At 43.1% G+C, this 12,608-nt stretch overlaps 3 protein-coding genes across 3 annotated transcripts in view; 1 reads left to right on the top strand and 2 right to left on the bottom strand.

Moving 5' to 3' along the window:
* The first annotated feature begins 264 nt into the window (after positions 1 to 264).
* Positions 265 to 7,179, top strand: LOC123979956 (leucine-rich repeat-containing protein 4B). The gene is made up of 6 exons (XM_046064067.1): positions 265 to 426; positions 1,714 to 1,809; positions 1,926 to 2,117; positions 2,397 to 2,492; positions 3,391 to 3,570; positions 5,548 to 7,179. The coding sequence occupies exons 1-6, from the start codon at positions 265 to 267 to the stop codon at positions 7,177 to 7,179; spliced, it is 2,358 nt and encodes a 785-aa protein (XP_045920023.1).
* Positions 7,180 to 8,770: 1,591 nt separating this feature from the next.
* LOC123979955 (zinc finger protein 239-like) lies at positions 8,771 to 9,921 on the bottom strand. The gene is made up of 2 exons (XM_046064066.1): positions 9,865 to 9,921; positions 8,771 to 9,652 (listed from the first exon to the last, which is right to left on the bottom strand). The coding sequence occupies exons 1-2, from the start codon at positions 9,919 to 9,921 to the stop codon at positions 8,771 to 8,773; spliced, it is 939 nt and encodes a 312-aa protein (XP_045920022.1).
* An 827-nt stretch (positions 9,922 to 10,748) lies between these two features.
* LOC123979954 (kinesin-like protein KIF1C) overlaps positions 10,749 to 12,608 on the bottom strand; it is a 28,129-nt gene continuing 26,269 nt past the window's right edge. Inside the window, exon 21 of the mRNA XM_046064065.1 lies at positions 10,749 to 10,834. Within this exon, the coding sequence (XP_045920021.1) occupies positions 10,749 to 10,834 (86 nt within the window). The remainder of the gene's footprint in view (positions 10,835 to 12,608) is intronic.

The raw sequence follows: 12,608 nt of genomic DNA, 5'->3' as shown, positions 1-12,608 counted from the left end.
TTTAAAAACTGCAGGAAAACCAACTGTCAAATAAAAGATAACTTAAAAACACGAGGAAGCTGCTGAGAACAAAAACATGCTGAGAGACAGCAGCAGCTGTCAGATATCAACAGACCAAGAGCTGAATTCAGAGTCTTATCAAACTTCCTGCTTCAGCAGCTGTCAGTCAAAATATAAACCACACACACTCCGTCTCTAGTGCCTCAGTTTCTCCTCTCAGACAAGAGACAGACAGTCTTTCAGGAGCTGAGGGTCTATTTCAGGATGCAGCTCGTACTCGTCTTTTTCGTCCTCCTGTCCCACGTTACCAAGGTTACAGCGGTGGCCGGTTGCCACAGCGACAGAGACAAGGACCACCGGCCGAGAGAGAACTGCACGAGTGCCAGCTTCAGCGACGTCCCGGCGGGATTTGAGCTCAACACCAAGGTAACACCACGAACCAGCTGACAGCTGCTGACAGAAATGAAACAACTAACTAACAACTAACAGTGTGCATGTGTGTGTATATATATATATATATATATATATATATTTATATGTATGTGTATGTATGTACTGTAAATATATGATCTGCAGGCTTTAAAAAGAAATGTAATGCTCTTTAAGCTCCTCAAAAATAAAGCATGTTATGCATTAGATTAAACACAAACCCTTCACACATTATGAACAATCTTAACAAATACTTGGAGCTTTCAATTACAATTTGTTTGTAAACATTAACTTCTACAGAGCACTAAGCAATACAGTATTACTGACCAGACCTAATACACAGATTTAACGGCAGGACTGTCAGAACCACCTGAACACAGACAAGCTCGTGACACGAGTTATACTCCACTATAAGGCTCCTAATCCAGGACTGAACACAGCACACAGATCGTTTTCTGAAAAACCATAACATCTAAACAGATAAAGCCGGCCACACTGTTGATATAGTCTCTGTTCAAAGGCTGGATTTTTATTATAAATGTTAGTGGGATTTTAAATGAGCTGTTCTTATTTCTGGAACAGAAACCAGAAGTTCTGGTTTTCTTCTGACTAAACTTGTTTTCTGGGACGTGCAGAGTTTTAAAAATAAATACAGCAGCTCTAGTTTACTGCCAAGATCAGATTACGACTCTTTTCTCATTTCTAAACGTGTTGAAGATCTGACTGTCACAATGTTTTCTGTGCGAAGCAGTGCACGATTTTTATTTGGCTTCACAATGATCCAATAACCATGTCCAGGTAAATATTCCTGTATTGCCATAAATACTTTGACCCCTAAATGACAATTTCACTTAGGGGTGTACTCACTTTTGTTGCCAGCGGTTTAGACATTCATGGCTGTGTGATGTGTTATTTTGAGGGGACAGCAAATTTACACTGTTATACAAGCTGCACACTCACTACTTTACGTTGTAGCAAAGTGTCATTTTTTCAGTGTTGTCACATGAAAAGATATAATCAAATATTTACATGTGAGGGGTGTACTCACTTATGTGAGATACTGCACATGGTTTTCACACCACCTACAGACGCTACAAACAGGTTTTATACTAACTGTTGTGTGTGAGGTCCGAACTTGACCCTGAATGGATGAAGTGTTTGAGTGACAGGAGGAGACCACAACGGATACACGAGTTTCCTGTTTTACACCGATAAAATGACAGTTAGACACGAAACCCTGACAGCTTTAAATGTTTTTCTTCCTCTACTCTCTTTCTGTTTTAGGTTCTGTTATTTCCCAGCAACCAGTTCTCCGGTTTGTCCTGGTCCTCCTTCCAGATCTTTAGAGAGATCTATGAGATCGACCTCACCGGCAACAAGGTGCTATAACTAAAGCTAAAGCTTATAATGTGGCGATAAATACTGGACCAGAAATCAGTGATCAACTCTACGTTCACTCAGAATTAAAAATGTTTCATGACTTTCTGTGAGTCCAGGTTCCTGAGGTGACCTCCATCGTGTCTCCGATCCTGCCCAGCCTCAGCGTTCTCCGACTGGGTTCCAACCGTCTGAAAGCCCTCTCTGACGGCTCCTTCTCCGCCTGTCCAGGTCTGACTGAACTCTACCTGGAGAACAACGCCATCCACTCTCTGAGCGATCACACCTTCTCTGGACTCAGCAAGCTGGAGGTCAGTGTGGTAACATGATTGTAGCCCTGTTAGCGAGGACAGATGTGTCCGAACAAAGCATGTTAGGAGGGTTGGATGCACATTAGGTTTCTAAAGGAACTGAGCTTAGTGTGAAGGTTACATGTTAGAAGTTACTAAGTAGATAGTGAAGGTTTATAGTTGTGTACGTTCCGGTGTTCAGAGGTTTGGACGCATGAATGATCTGAGTTCTTAGTTTTCTTATCCAGGAACACTTGACTCCTCTCTGGTTCCCTTCTGACCAGTAGTCCTACCTTCTAGATCCTGGACTTGTCATCCAATCATATCAAGGTGCTTCCTGAGCTCATGCTCCACCCCCTTCCTGCCATAGAGACCCTCTACCTGGAGTACAACAAGGTGGGCGACACACAAAGCTTTGAAATTATTTCATTAAGTCAGATGAAAGGCTGTTTAAAGACTCACATAACTATGTTTTCATTGGTGTATGAAGACCTTACATTATGAACCGTTATGTTTTTATTACCTTTGAATGAGCCATTTCTATCTACATACACTGCGGGTCCTCTTACATGGACGTCACCATGTTTCAACAGTAGCCCAAACTGCTTTACAGAGTGTGTTTCATCACTACGTTGACTACGTGCGAAGAAAAAGAAGAAGGGATTGTAGTAGTAGTTGTCGTTGTCTGGTTTGTTAGAACTAAGAAGAAAAGTAAAATTTGGACAGAGGACCACTTATCATTTAGCATAACAGCCAACAGAGCGCGTCGACCACCGAAGCTTCTCCTGCCCGCTTGGAAAGGGAGGGGTGAGCGGTCACTGATGGTGCTTTCATGTAATGTCGGAATAATCAGATCCCACCCCCCCCTCCTTTAATCTTTATTGCAAAAAGAGGAATAAAAGTGTACATTGGACTTAAACAAGTGTAGAGAACAGTGTACAAATATATAAGAAGAAGCTCTAAAACTTTACCTGGGGTAGTCTATATTATATAAAGATATTAAAAGAGGACCATGTGTTGACAGTTTTCAGTCTTTTTGTTGTTGGATTCTTTGTAGTAGCGTCCATGTTGATTCCACATCCACAAATAGGGCCATCCATGCAGCGCGTGAATGCACCATGAACCGTTGGTTGCAACTTGCAACCCTCACCACTAGATGTCACTAAAACTTTAAACAATAATTTTACAGCTTCTCGGCAGTGGTAGAAGCTCGCAGCAGCTGTTCATATTTGCACCTGTAGGAGGCGGAGGTTGTTGAGTGTGAAACTACAGGACATTTCCGTTTCCGTTTCAGATCAAGGTGATGCCAGACGATTGGTTCAGCCAGAAGAAGGAGGTGCCGTACCTCTACCTCTCATCCAATGACTGGGTCTGCACCTGTTCCCTTGGTTACTTGCGTGAATACCTTGACGAGTACGAACTCAACGTCTACGTCCGGGATGGCACGATCATCAGGAGCGACGCAGAGAGTGTGGTGAGTACCACAAACAGAAAAAGAAGCAACAGCAACAAACAGGAAGTAAAGACAGTTGCCACAAAATGTGAGAATGTGATTTTATTTAGTATGAACGGTTTGTGTCGGTTTAATCCAAGTAAAGGATTTCAGCTACAGTATTGTGGGGTCTTGTAAGCGTGAGATCGACAGCCCCTTCAGCAGTAATTTGGAAGCTGTACTTGTGGTGAAGAAGGAGCTGAGTCTGAGGGTGTAGCTCAGTTTACCAGTCGCTCCACGCTCCAACCCAGATCCTCCTTCTAAATCTCATTGTGAGCTTTAAGTAATAGCCAAAAAAAGATCAAGGATCCAAATCGCAGAAGAGTTCCCTACGTAGGGTAGCTGGGTTTACTCTTTTAGAGACAGGGTATGAAGCTCAAACATCTGGAATGACCTCAGAGGAGCGTACACAGTGAAAGAAATTTACAAAAACAACGGCAGTCTGGAAACTGGTCGTATGATTTGTAAAATGGTCAAGAGGAAAGGAAAGAATAAAACTTGCATGTCTGATTTTTGATCAGCCCAAAAGGACTCATGTCACTCCATTACTCAGCGACTTCCACTCGCTCCCCGTGGCCTCCCAAATCAAATTCATGTCACTACTGCTGACATACAGAGTGACTACTGGGTCCATACCAAGCATGAACCAAAAGTGCAAACATGCTCTGTTTGGGACTGTGAGCTAAACTCTATTTGAAGTGCTAAAGTTAACATTTGTGTGGATTTGTGGTGAGGTCACTTATTTTTGGTTTCCATCTGCTTGTCTGATCCTAACACACAGTCAGCAGACAATCTGCAGAGCAATAACTCCCAGTACAGTAGTGGAAATATCCACTTGTCCTCTTGTGACTCAGTTTTCCTTATTTTGATTAATTGTATCTTATAATGCTGTATCTAAACCTGTCTTGAGTGAAGTTAAAAACATAGGTTGCTTTTTGTAAGATCAATAGATGTTGATGTGTAGCACGTTTTACTTTTAATATGTACTTTTAAAGCCTTGTACTTATTTACTTTTACTTGAGTAGCATTTCAGTGTGGTATCTGTGCTTTTACTTAATTAAGTACTTTTCCCCTCTGAGTCTTTTCTTAGAGCCTGTGTCCACCAAAGCGTTTTTCTCTGAGGCCAGCGTCTTCTTTCAATTCATTGTAAATGGAGCGCCACATTTTTACAGCACGGTAAAAACACCAGCAGCGTGACTTGGCGCTGAGCGTCTATTCCGCGCTGGCCATTTTTTTCCGGTTGCAGAGAGTTTAAAAATGTTCAACTTTGGTCAAAACGCAGTGCTCGTCACTGTTACTTTTTACCCAGCCGTCCAATCACAGTGCTGGAGGGGCAAGATAAACACTACACCGAGCCATCTCAGCTCTTGAGCGAAACGATGTACCTCCTCACCGAGTTATTACGGCGAGTCCGTCCCCTCGCTCTACATGTTTCAGCCTTCTCTTCATGCAGAGCAAGCAGGCCTGCCCTGCTTTGTGGTGACATTTTTACATTCAGTAAAATTAGGTAGCCTACTTGCAACACATGTATCACAGCAACCAAAGCATCTGAGCCGGGGAAAAAAACGCTGCGCTCCCAGCTAGGCTTTTTCAGAAGAGCAGCTGGTGTTTTCAGCTGGTAAAAAATGCTTTGGTGGAGACAGGCCCTTAGAGATTAGAGAGATGGCAACTTACAAATTAGGTCAGAAAGTGTTTGTAATACAGTTCTGTGAAAAAGTTTTTGGCAGATGATGTTCTGAAGGCAAAGGGTGATTGCACCAAATTCATTTGATTTGATCTAGATTACTCTGCTGTTCACTCACTTTATATTTTTTTAAGTAATAAATAATATCTGTTTTTGAAAGCATTCTTACTTTACAGCATTTTCCCACTCCTGCCTGAAACTAGCACAGTACTGTACGTCACTGATTGCTGCTTTGATCCATATTTAAGGGATTTATCTGTTACCTTTCTTCTCAGGTGTGTGACTCTCCACCGTCGCTTAAAGGTAAACCTGTAATCACTCTGGAAGAATCAGATTTATGTCCATCTGGTCCAATCGGAGACTTCGAGCCAATGCCAATTACCAGCACATTTTACGAGATAACTGCTGCTGCTGCTGTTCCTACTATCCCAGCTACTATCACTAGTTCTCCTCCTCCTACCACTTCTACTTATCCGATTCCAGCTACTGAAGTTGCCAGTACAATCGGTTCCACAGCGTTCGAAAGAGAACTCTACACTGAGTACTACAGAGTAGTCACATGGTCCTGGTACCAAACCTTCACCCATCTCATTGAATGGTCAGATCATTCAGGGTTGCACATTTCGGCTACTCATCCTACTTTTCCTACAGTCAAACCCTCACCTGAAAGTCCTGCTATCATGACAACCGCCACACCAACCAAACCTGTTGAGACAACCAAATCTGTTCCTTCAACCAAAGCTTTTGCAACACGGAAACACCGGGTAACCAGAACAACCACCACTACTAAGGCAACCACTGGGGCAACCGCTGGGGCAACCGCTGAGACAACCACTGGGGCAACCGCTGTGGCAACCGCTGAGGCAACCACTGGGGCAACCGCTGAGGCAACCACTGGGGCAACCGCTGTGGCAACCACTGGGGCAACCGCTGTGGCAACCGCTGGAGCAACCGCTGTGGCAACCGCTGGGGCAACCGCAGGGGCCACCGCTGAGGCAACCGCTGAGGCAACCGCTGGGGCAACCGCTGGGACAACCGCTGGGGCAACCGCTGAAGCAACCACTCAGGCAACCACTACGTCGATCCCTTCACGTGGTAAAATGATTGCTGTCAGAGGTGCAGGCGTTTTCTGTTGTTGGCTTTTCGCAGGGTGCCTGCTGCTGTGCATGGCATCAGCAGCATGTATATTGGCGACGCTGGCGAGGATGGTCGTCTGGTACAGGAAGGTGTACAAGCCGCTGAGTTTGTTGCTGGCGAGGAGGGGAGGAAGTCATGAGGGAGTGAAGCTGTTAACATCCGGGGGGAGGGAAGAAAGGGAGGTGGCGGGAGGAGGCGTGATGGCGCTGTATCGCTCTGTTCTGTTCATCCACAGAGAGGGAGACGCTATGGAGAGGGAAGATGGAGGAGAGGGACATGAGGAAGGAGGAGAAGGAGGGAAAGAAAAACTCCTTGTCACTCTGGAGCCGACAGGAGGAGGAGCGACGAGAGAGGAAGAAGGAGAAAGAGGAAGGAGGGAGGAGAGAGGAGTGTACAGGAAGACATTGTTCCGTCTGTTGAGCAAAGAGGAGGAGATCGAGGGATGGAAGGAGGTGATGGAGGAGTGTCGGGTCTCTGCAGAAGATGCAGAGAGGAGGGGAGGAGGGAGGGATGAAGGCATGGATAGAGAGAGGAGTGGAGGAGGAGGAGTGTCCAAAAAGCGCTACAGTGTAATTCTGAGGGAGGAGAGGGGGGAGGCAAGGGGAGGGAGAGAGGAGCTGGACTGGGTGGTAGGGGGGTGGGAGGTGAAAGGAGGAGCAGGGGAGGGTAGGGAGGAGCCCAGGAGCAGCTGGGGGGAGTGGCTGGCACACTACTTACCCAGCATGCCCTGGGGAGTGACCACACCTCCTGAGGACGAGGCAGCTCAGTGATGTCATTAGTCATTAGGAAGACAATTGGCCCAATGGATACGGAAGTCATGACATCATTTCCTGTCTAGCCCTTGTTCCTCTGGCTTCTGTAACTCATTAACCAATTAATCTCTCATTCACATTTAATTAATCTGTCTTTCCCAAAAAAATTAAGCGTGTCCCTGGATTTTCGCGATTCTGTGAAAAGTGAGCCTCTTTATAAGTCGTTATCTCTGTTTTTAATAACGTTAACCGATAAATCAGAAATGTTTCAATTTTAAAACTTGACCAGGAAGTCCCTTGTGATTGAAATCTCTTTTCTGAGGAAGACCTGGCCTGGACAGAAAAGCTGTTTAAACAGAAATAATAACCCAACAGCGGAAATACAGACATTGGACTCACAAGGAAGACAATAAATGCAGCTCAAAGAAGGCGGTTGCATTTCTAAATTGGGGGACTAGATTATTAAGATGTAGTTATGTTCTGTAGTTTCCTCCACATCCACGGAGTAAAGAAGGAAAAAGCTTTTTCCACTAGCTCAGTTCAAACCCTTGGAACCTGGAAAGAAAGCTACCCGTTGGAACAACACATTCTCACCCCAGACTCGTCACATATGGACCCATGGTGAAGATCCCTTGGCGTCGCTTTTTGACGCCGTTTGTAGCCTTTCAGATAGAGATATTTCAAAACGTCGGAATTTGTTTGGGTTTAGGCAACAAAAGTACTTGGCCAGATTTAGAAAAAGATCACAGTTTCGGTTAAAATATCTACGTTAGTTATATGACTTAACTAACGTGAGTTTTAAGCAACATTACTTCCGTAACCTACGCAACTTACGTAACATTCAATGTTGACTTTTTGTTACACACGGTAAACGAACACCTGTTACCTGTGTGGACCTCCGGTTTCTAACCCACCTGTCCACCCCAGCCACCTCCTTACTCAGACTTTTTTGTTACCCCACACCTACCTTTAGGTTCATAAATGATGCTACAGGGTTTCCCCCAGTGCGTTGCTTTGACGCTAAGGGAGTCACAAACTGACGTCTTGACCATGCGTCCATACGTGACGCCTTGGGAGTTTCAAAGTGTTGGGTGTAACAAAGCTGAAGACTGCTGTAGGTCTACGTCGGGACATTACATATATATACAGCATGGCCTTGTACACAAACATTTGTCTAGATACACTTAATGATGTTTGTCATCCAACCAACTGCCTAAATACTTTTCATTTACAGAGTGGAGATTGAATGATATGTTTAGATCGAGACAGTAGTGTTTTGAAAAACTGTCCAATATATGTTTTTGTTTTATGACACAAACACAGTATCCACTGTTGTTTTAATAACTCTTATAATAAAATGTATGTGATATTCAAATGTGTCTTGCTGTTTGTGCCACATTTCCATCTGGAATATTGTAACAGATACCAAAGTTTGATCCCCACAAACCAGAACACACCGTGTCATTTCTGAAATGTGGTTATTTATCCAGTGAATCCCGATTAGTTCAAAATCTGCAGTAAATTCCAAATAGGTTTGCAAACTTCAACATTGAGATGATCTGGATCAGGAATAGCGTTCGTGTGTTGCTGCTGATGAGAATGTTTAGACCTACAGGCCTGCCCACAATGTTTCTCTAGTGTGGATGTTTCTATGCTTCTTGTAAACATTTAGGTGAGTGAATCTCTTCCCACACTCCTCACAGCTGTATGGCTTCAGTCCAGTGTGGATCCTTTCATGCACGTTGCGGTCTGTGGCAGAAATGAACGCTTTCTCACAGTGTCTGCAGTTGTACGGTTTCTCTCCAGTGTGGATACGTTGGTGGGCTCTTAAGTTTTCTAGTCGAGTGAAGGTCTTTCCACACTGGCCACAGTAGTACGATTTCTCTCCAGTGTGAATGATTTGGTGTTTCCTTAGGTGACTTGACCAAGAGAAAGCTTTACCACACTTCTCACAGGTGAAGGGTTTCTCTCCACTGTGGGTCTGCTGGTGGATTCTATAGTTTGTTAATGATGAAAAAGCTTTCCCACATTGCTCACAGTTGTATGGTTTCTCTCCAGTGTGAACTCTCTGGTGACACTTTAGATCTCCTGGTGTCGTGAACGCTTTGTCACACTGCTGACAGCGGTGAGGCTTCTCTTCTGTATGATATCTTCGACGATGCATGTGCAGTCGTCCTGATGATATGAATCTGTTGCCACACTCCTCACATTTGAACGGTTTCTCTCCAGTGTGCAGTCTCAGATGAATTCTTAGCTCTCCTCCTGTTTTGAATGTTTTCTCACACTGGTCACAGCTGTACGGCCGCGCTACAGTGTGAGTGCGCTGGTGTTGTCTTAGGTATTTGACAGTAGAGAAAGCTTTCTCACACTGGTCACAACTGTACGGTTTCTCTCCAGAGTGAAATCTCTGATGAATCTTTAATCGATGTGATGTAGGGAATTCTTTCTCACACTGTTGACAGTGGTGAGATTTGGGCGGTTTTGTGGCTCTCTGCAGTGACAGACAAAGATACACAGAGAAAGAGAGCATATTGTAAGTGAGGTGCAGCGGTGGACAGAAGATAAAACGTTGACATCACCTCTGGTTTCAATAATGAAATAGTGTTACCTGCGTAGAGAAACTAATGGGTTAGCCAAAGACAACAAGGCTAGCTGGAGTTCCCACTAGATATAGCAGGACATTATCCCTCACTGGCTTCCCACCTGACAATAGTGTCTGTTGGTGATAGCATAGTATAACAGTGCTGTCACTGCAGTCATGAGCCACAAGGACACTTTAAAGGTTTTAAGTGTACAAACCCATGTTTGTGTGAGTCATTAAAGTAGTACACAGGATTAAAATGCTTATATAGAGCTGAAGTCATGACGTCACTTTCTGTCTGGCCTCTGTTCCACCAGCATCTTTAATTCAATACAATTTCTCAATCTGCATTTCTTTCATCAGTCTTTCTGGAGAAAATTAAAGTTTACCTTCTATATTATCAGACAAATTCGCTCCACTATAGCAGTTGCTATTAGAAACACAATCTTACATCATATTAGATCGCACTCTTCTGAAGTCACCTTTCCAGTTTTTAGTTTTAATCTCTGCGGTTTACATACTTCGTGACATGCCTTGTTGCCACTGGCACGGACAAAGGCAGACTGCAGCGTATCATTTGCAGAGAAAATGATTTGCTGCAATCTTCCATCTCTCCAGGACCTGTACGCCTCCAGGAAAGATTGTGGCCAACCCCTCCCACCCCAGACACTAACTGATTCAGACACTCCCCTCCTGCAGGAGGCTGCGGCCCATCAGTATAACACATCACCACCACCACTATTTTATTTTTATTTTTTTACAGTACACTCCGGTAAAATTTTAGACAACATATCTCATAATTAAGTACACACAGTCTTTATTCTTCTTCTATAATTTGTATATTTTGTCCATTTCAGAGAAAACGAAAAGAGGAAAAGAAAGACCAAATCATAATGTTGATATCTGTAGTAAAGAGTATTATCATGAAATGAGAAAATAAATTGGTAGTAATACAAATAATTTTAAAGCAATTTAAGTAGAAGTGATTTAACCTTTTGTGGAGAACTCATGCTTCTTCTTCCTTTGACAGCCGTCCTGAAGTCGTCGATGTTCCTCTCCTCCTCAGCAGAAGTGTCTCCTCACACCGCTGAGCTGTGAACGGAGGTGTGAGGAGACAGGAAACAGGAAATCCTGTCTGAATGCAGCTTTATGTTGGAGCCAGTACGGTATTAACAGATTCTAATGCGAGGCAGAGCCACTAAGCTGTTAACTCTATTGCATTTGTTCAGATGCAGAACACAACGAGTGAATGACAGGAAGTGAAAGTCAGAGCAGCTGCTGGAGCAGAAACCAACTGAAGTTCAGAGTTGAGTCATTTCCTCAACGAGAAGACAACATCATCCTCAAAACTCACTTACTAGCCCTTTAACACTAATAGTTTTTAATGAACTGCTCTGTATAATCTTTGTTTTGATAACAATCCTGCATCCAAACCCCCCCCCCCAACTAATAATAATAATAATACTATACTACTTTAAAGTCATGTCCTCTGTGTTTTCTGTATTTTAAGGCTCATTCCAGAACGTTAAAACATGTTTTAACATGAATTGTTTTACTTTGAATAATATTTTGTATCTGATATAAATATCATTTTCTGCTGGACAACAGGTGTTTCCTGAGTCCATTCTCAGTGTGTGTGTCATAAATATTACTTGTAGGCCCACCCCTGACAATGGGTGATTTTCAAAAAGAATTGTACAAAATTATACATACAACACAATGTCTTTACATTAAAATATAGAAAATAATAATGTGTGTGTATATATATATGTGTGTGTGTGTGTGTATATATATGACAATGCATATATTTTAAATAATCAAAAATTAAATGTGGTGTCCGAACGATAATGCTGCGATGATGTGTTGAGAAGAAATCCGCTTGACACTGTTCTTGATTATAAAAGTTTATTACATCAAAGAATTCAGCATCAATTACAAGCTCTGCAGCAGCTTGGAGAGTGACCCAGCCCAATAACCACTTTGTCTCTCTGAACATCGAACACAGCTTATATAGGACATGTTTAGGTCTCTGCTAAATACCATATAAGGGCACAGTGCTGTAGAATAAGTGTAACCATCTGTTAGACACCACAGAAGGGTACAGTCCCTTCATTCACACTAATCTCTTCATACACACTATTCTCTACTCCCCCTAACACTGGGTCAGAGGTCAAATTCCATAGGAGGGTTCACTCTTTGTACACCCATCAATCATTACTTCCCCATAAGGGTCCACTGTCCCTCTCTCCAGCTGCAGAGTATTATGTTAAACTGTAATGGTCAAATGCACATATGTTATACACCACATATTCCCCCCTACGAGACTTAATTGAGTCTCGAAAAACAAAAAGAGATAAATTTCTCCAACACATGCTTCTTGCAATATTATTTTTAACAACATACCAACTTTATGGAGTGTGAGAACGAAAAACCTGTCCGGCAGCCTTCATTCCAAATTCCCTCCAAGACAATCGAGACAGGAAAATTTTCTCACAGCCCCTCTGCCTTAGGCGGCCATGCATGGTACTCCAGTCCAATTAATAAAAGACATCTTTATCAGTCAATGTAGAAATACGGTTAAGCCAATACATGTGAAAACCTCAGGAAATAAAACAAATCAAAACAATGTCCGAATTCAGGCTGGTCAACCCATCGGACCCTCCAACGGACCTTTCCCTGCCTAGACCCTATATCCCTAAGCATCAAGAAAAAGAAAAAAACCTGAGGTCCCCAAATATTAACTCCCTAAGTGAAAGTACAAGTCTTTACACAGTTAACACAAAAAGAATATAATTGTTAATTAAGTATTATTCATTCACATATGTATTCATATCTATATCAAAGTAGACATAGGAAGGTATTCCAC

Source organism: Micropterus dolomieu, linkage group LG12 (genome assembly GCF_021292245.1).
Source record: "Micropterus dolomieu isolate WLL.071019.BEF.003 ecotype Adirondacks linkage group LG12, ASM2129224v1, whole genome shotgun sequence".
Classification (NCBI taxonomy): Eukaryota; Metazoa; Chordata; class Actinopteri; order Centrarchiformes; family Centrarchidae; genus Micropterus; species Micropterus dolomieu.
This window is presented reverse-complemented; position numbering and strand designations above follow the sequence as displayed.

Bases quoted from the DNA above. Each gene is read 5' to 3' on its own strand.
- LOC123979956 (XM_046064067.1), top strand. From the start codon at position 265: ATGCAGCTCGTACTCGTCTTTTTCGTCCTCCTGTCCCACGTTACCAAG. The intron at 427-1,713 runs GTAACACCACGA...TTTCTGTTTTAG, and splicing joins GATTTGAGCTCAACACCAAG to GTTCTGTTATTTCCCAGCAA. The intron at 3,571-5,547 runs GTGAGTACCACA...CTTTCTTCTCAG, and splicing joins GGAGCGACGCAGAGAGTGTG to GTGTGTGACTCTCCACCGTC.
- LOC123979955 (XM_046064066.1), bottom strand. From the start codon at position 9,921: ATGACTGCAGTGACAGCACTGTTATACTATGCTATCACCAACAGACAC. The intron at 9,653-9,864 runs GTGGGAAGCCAG...CTGTCACTGCAG, and splicing joins CCAACAGACACTATTGTCAG to AGAGCCACAAAACCGCCCAA.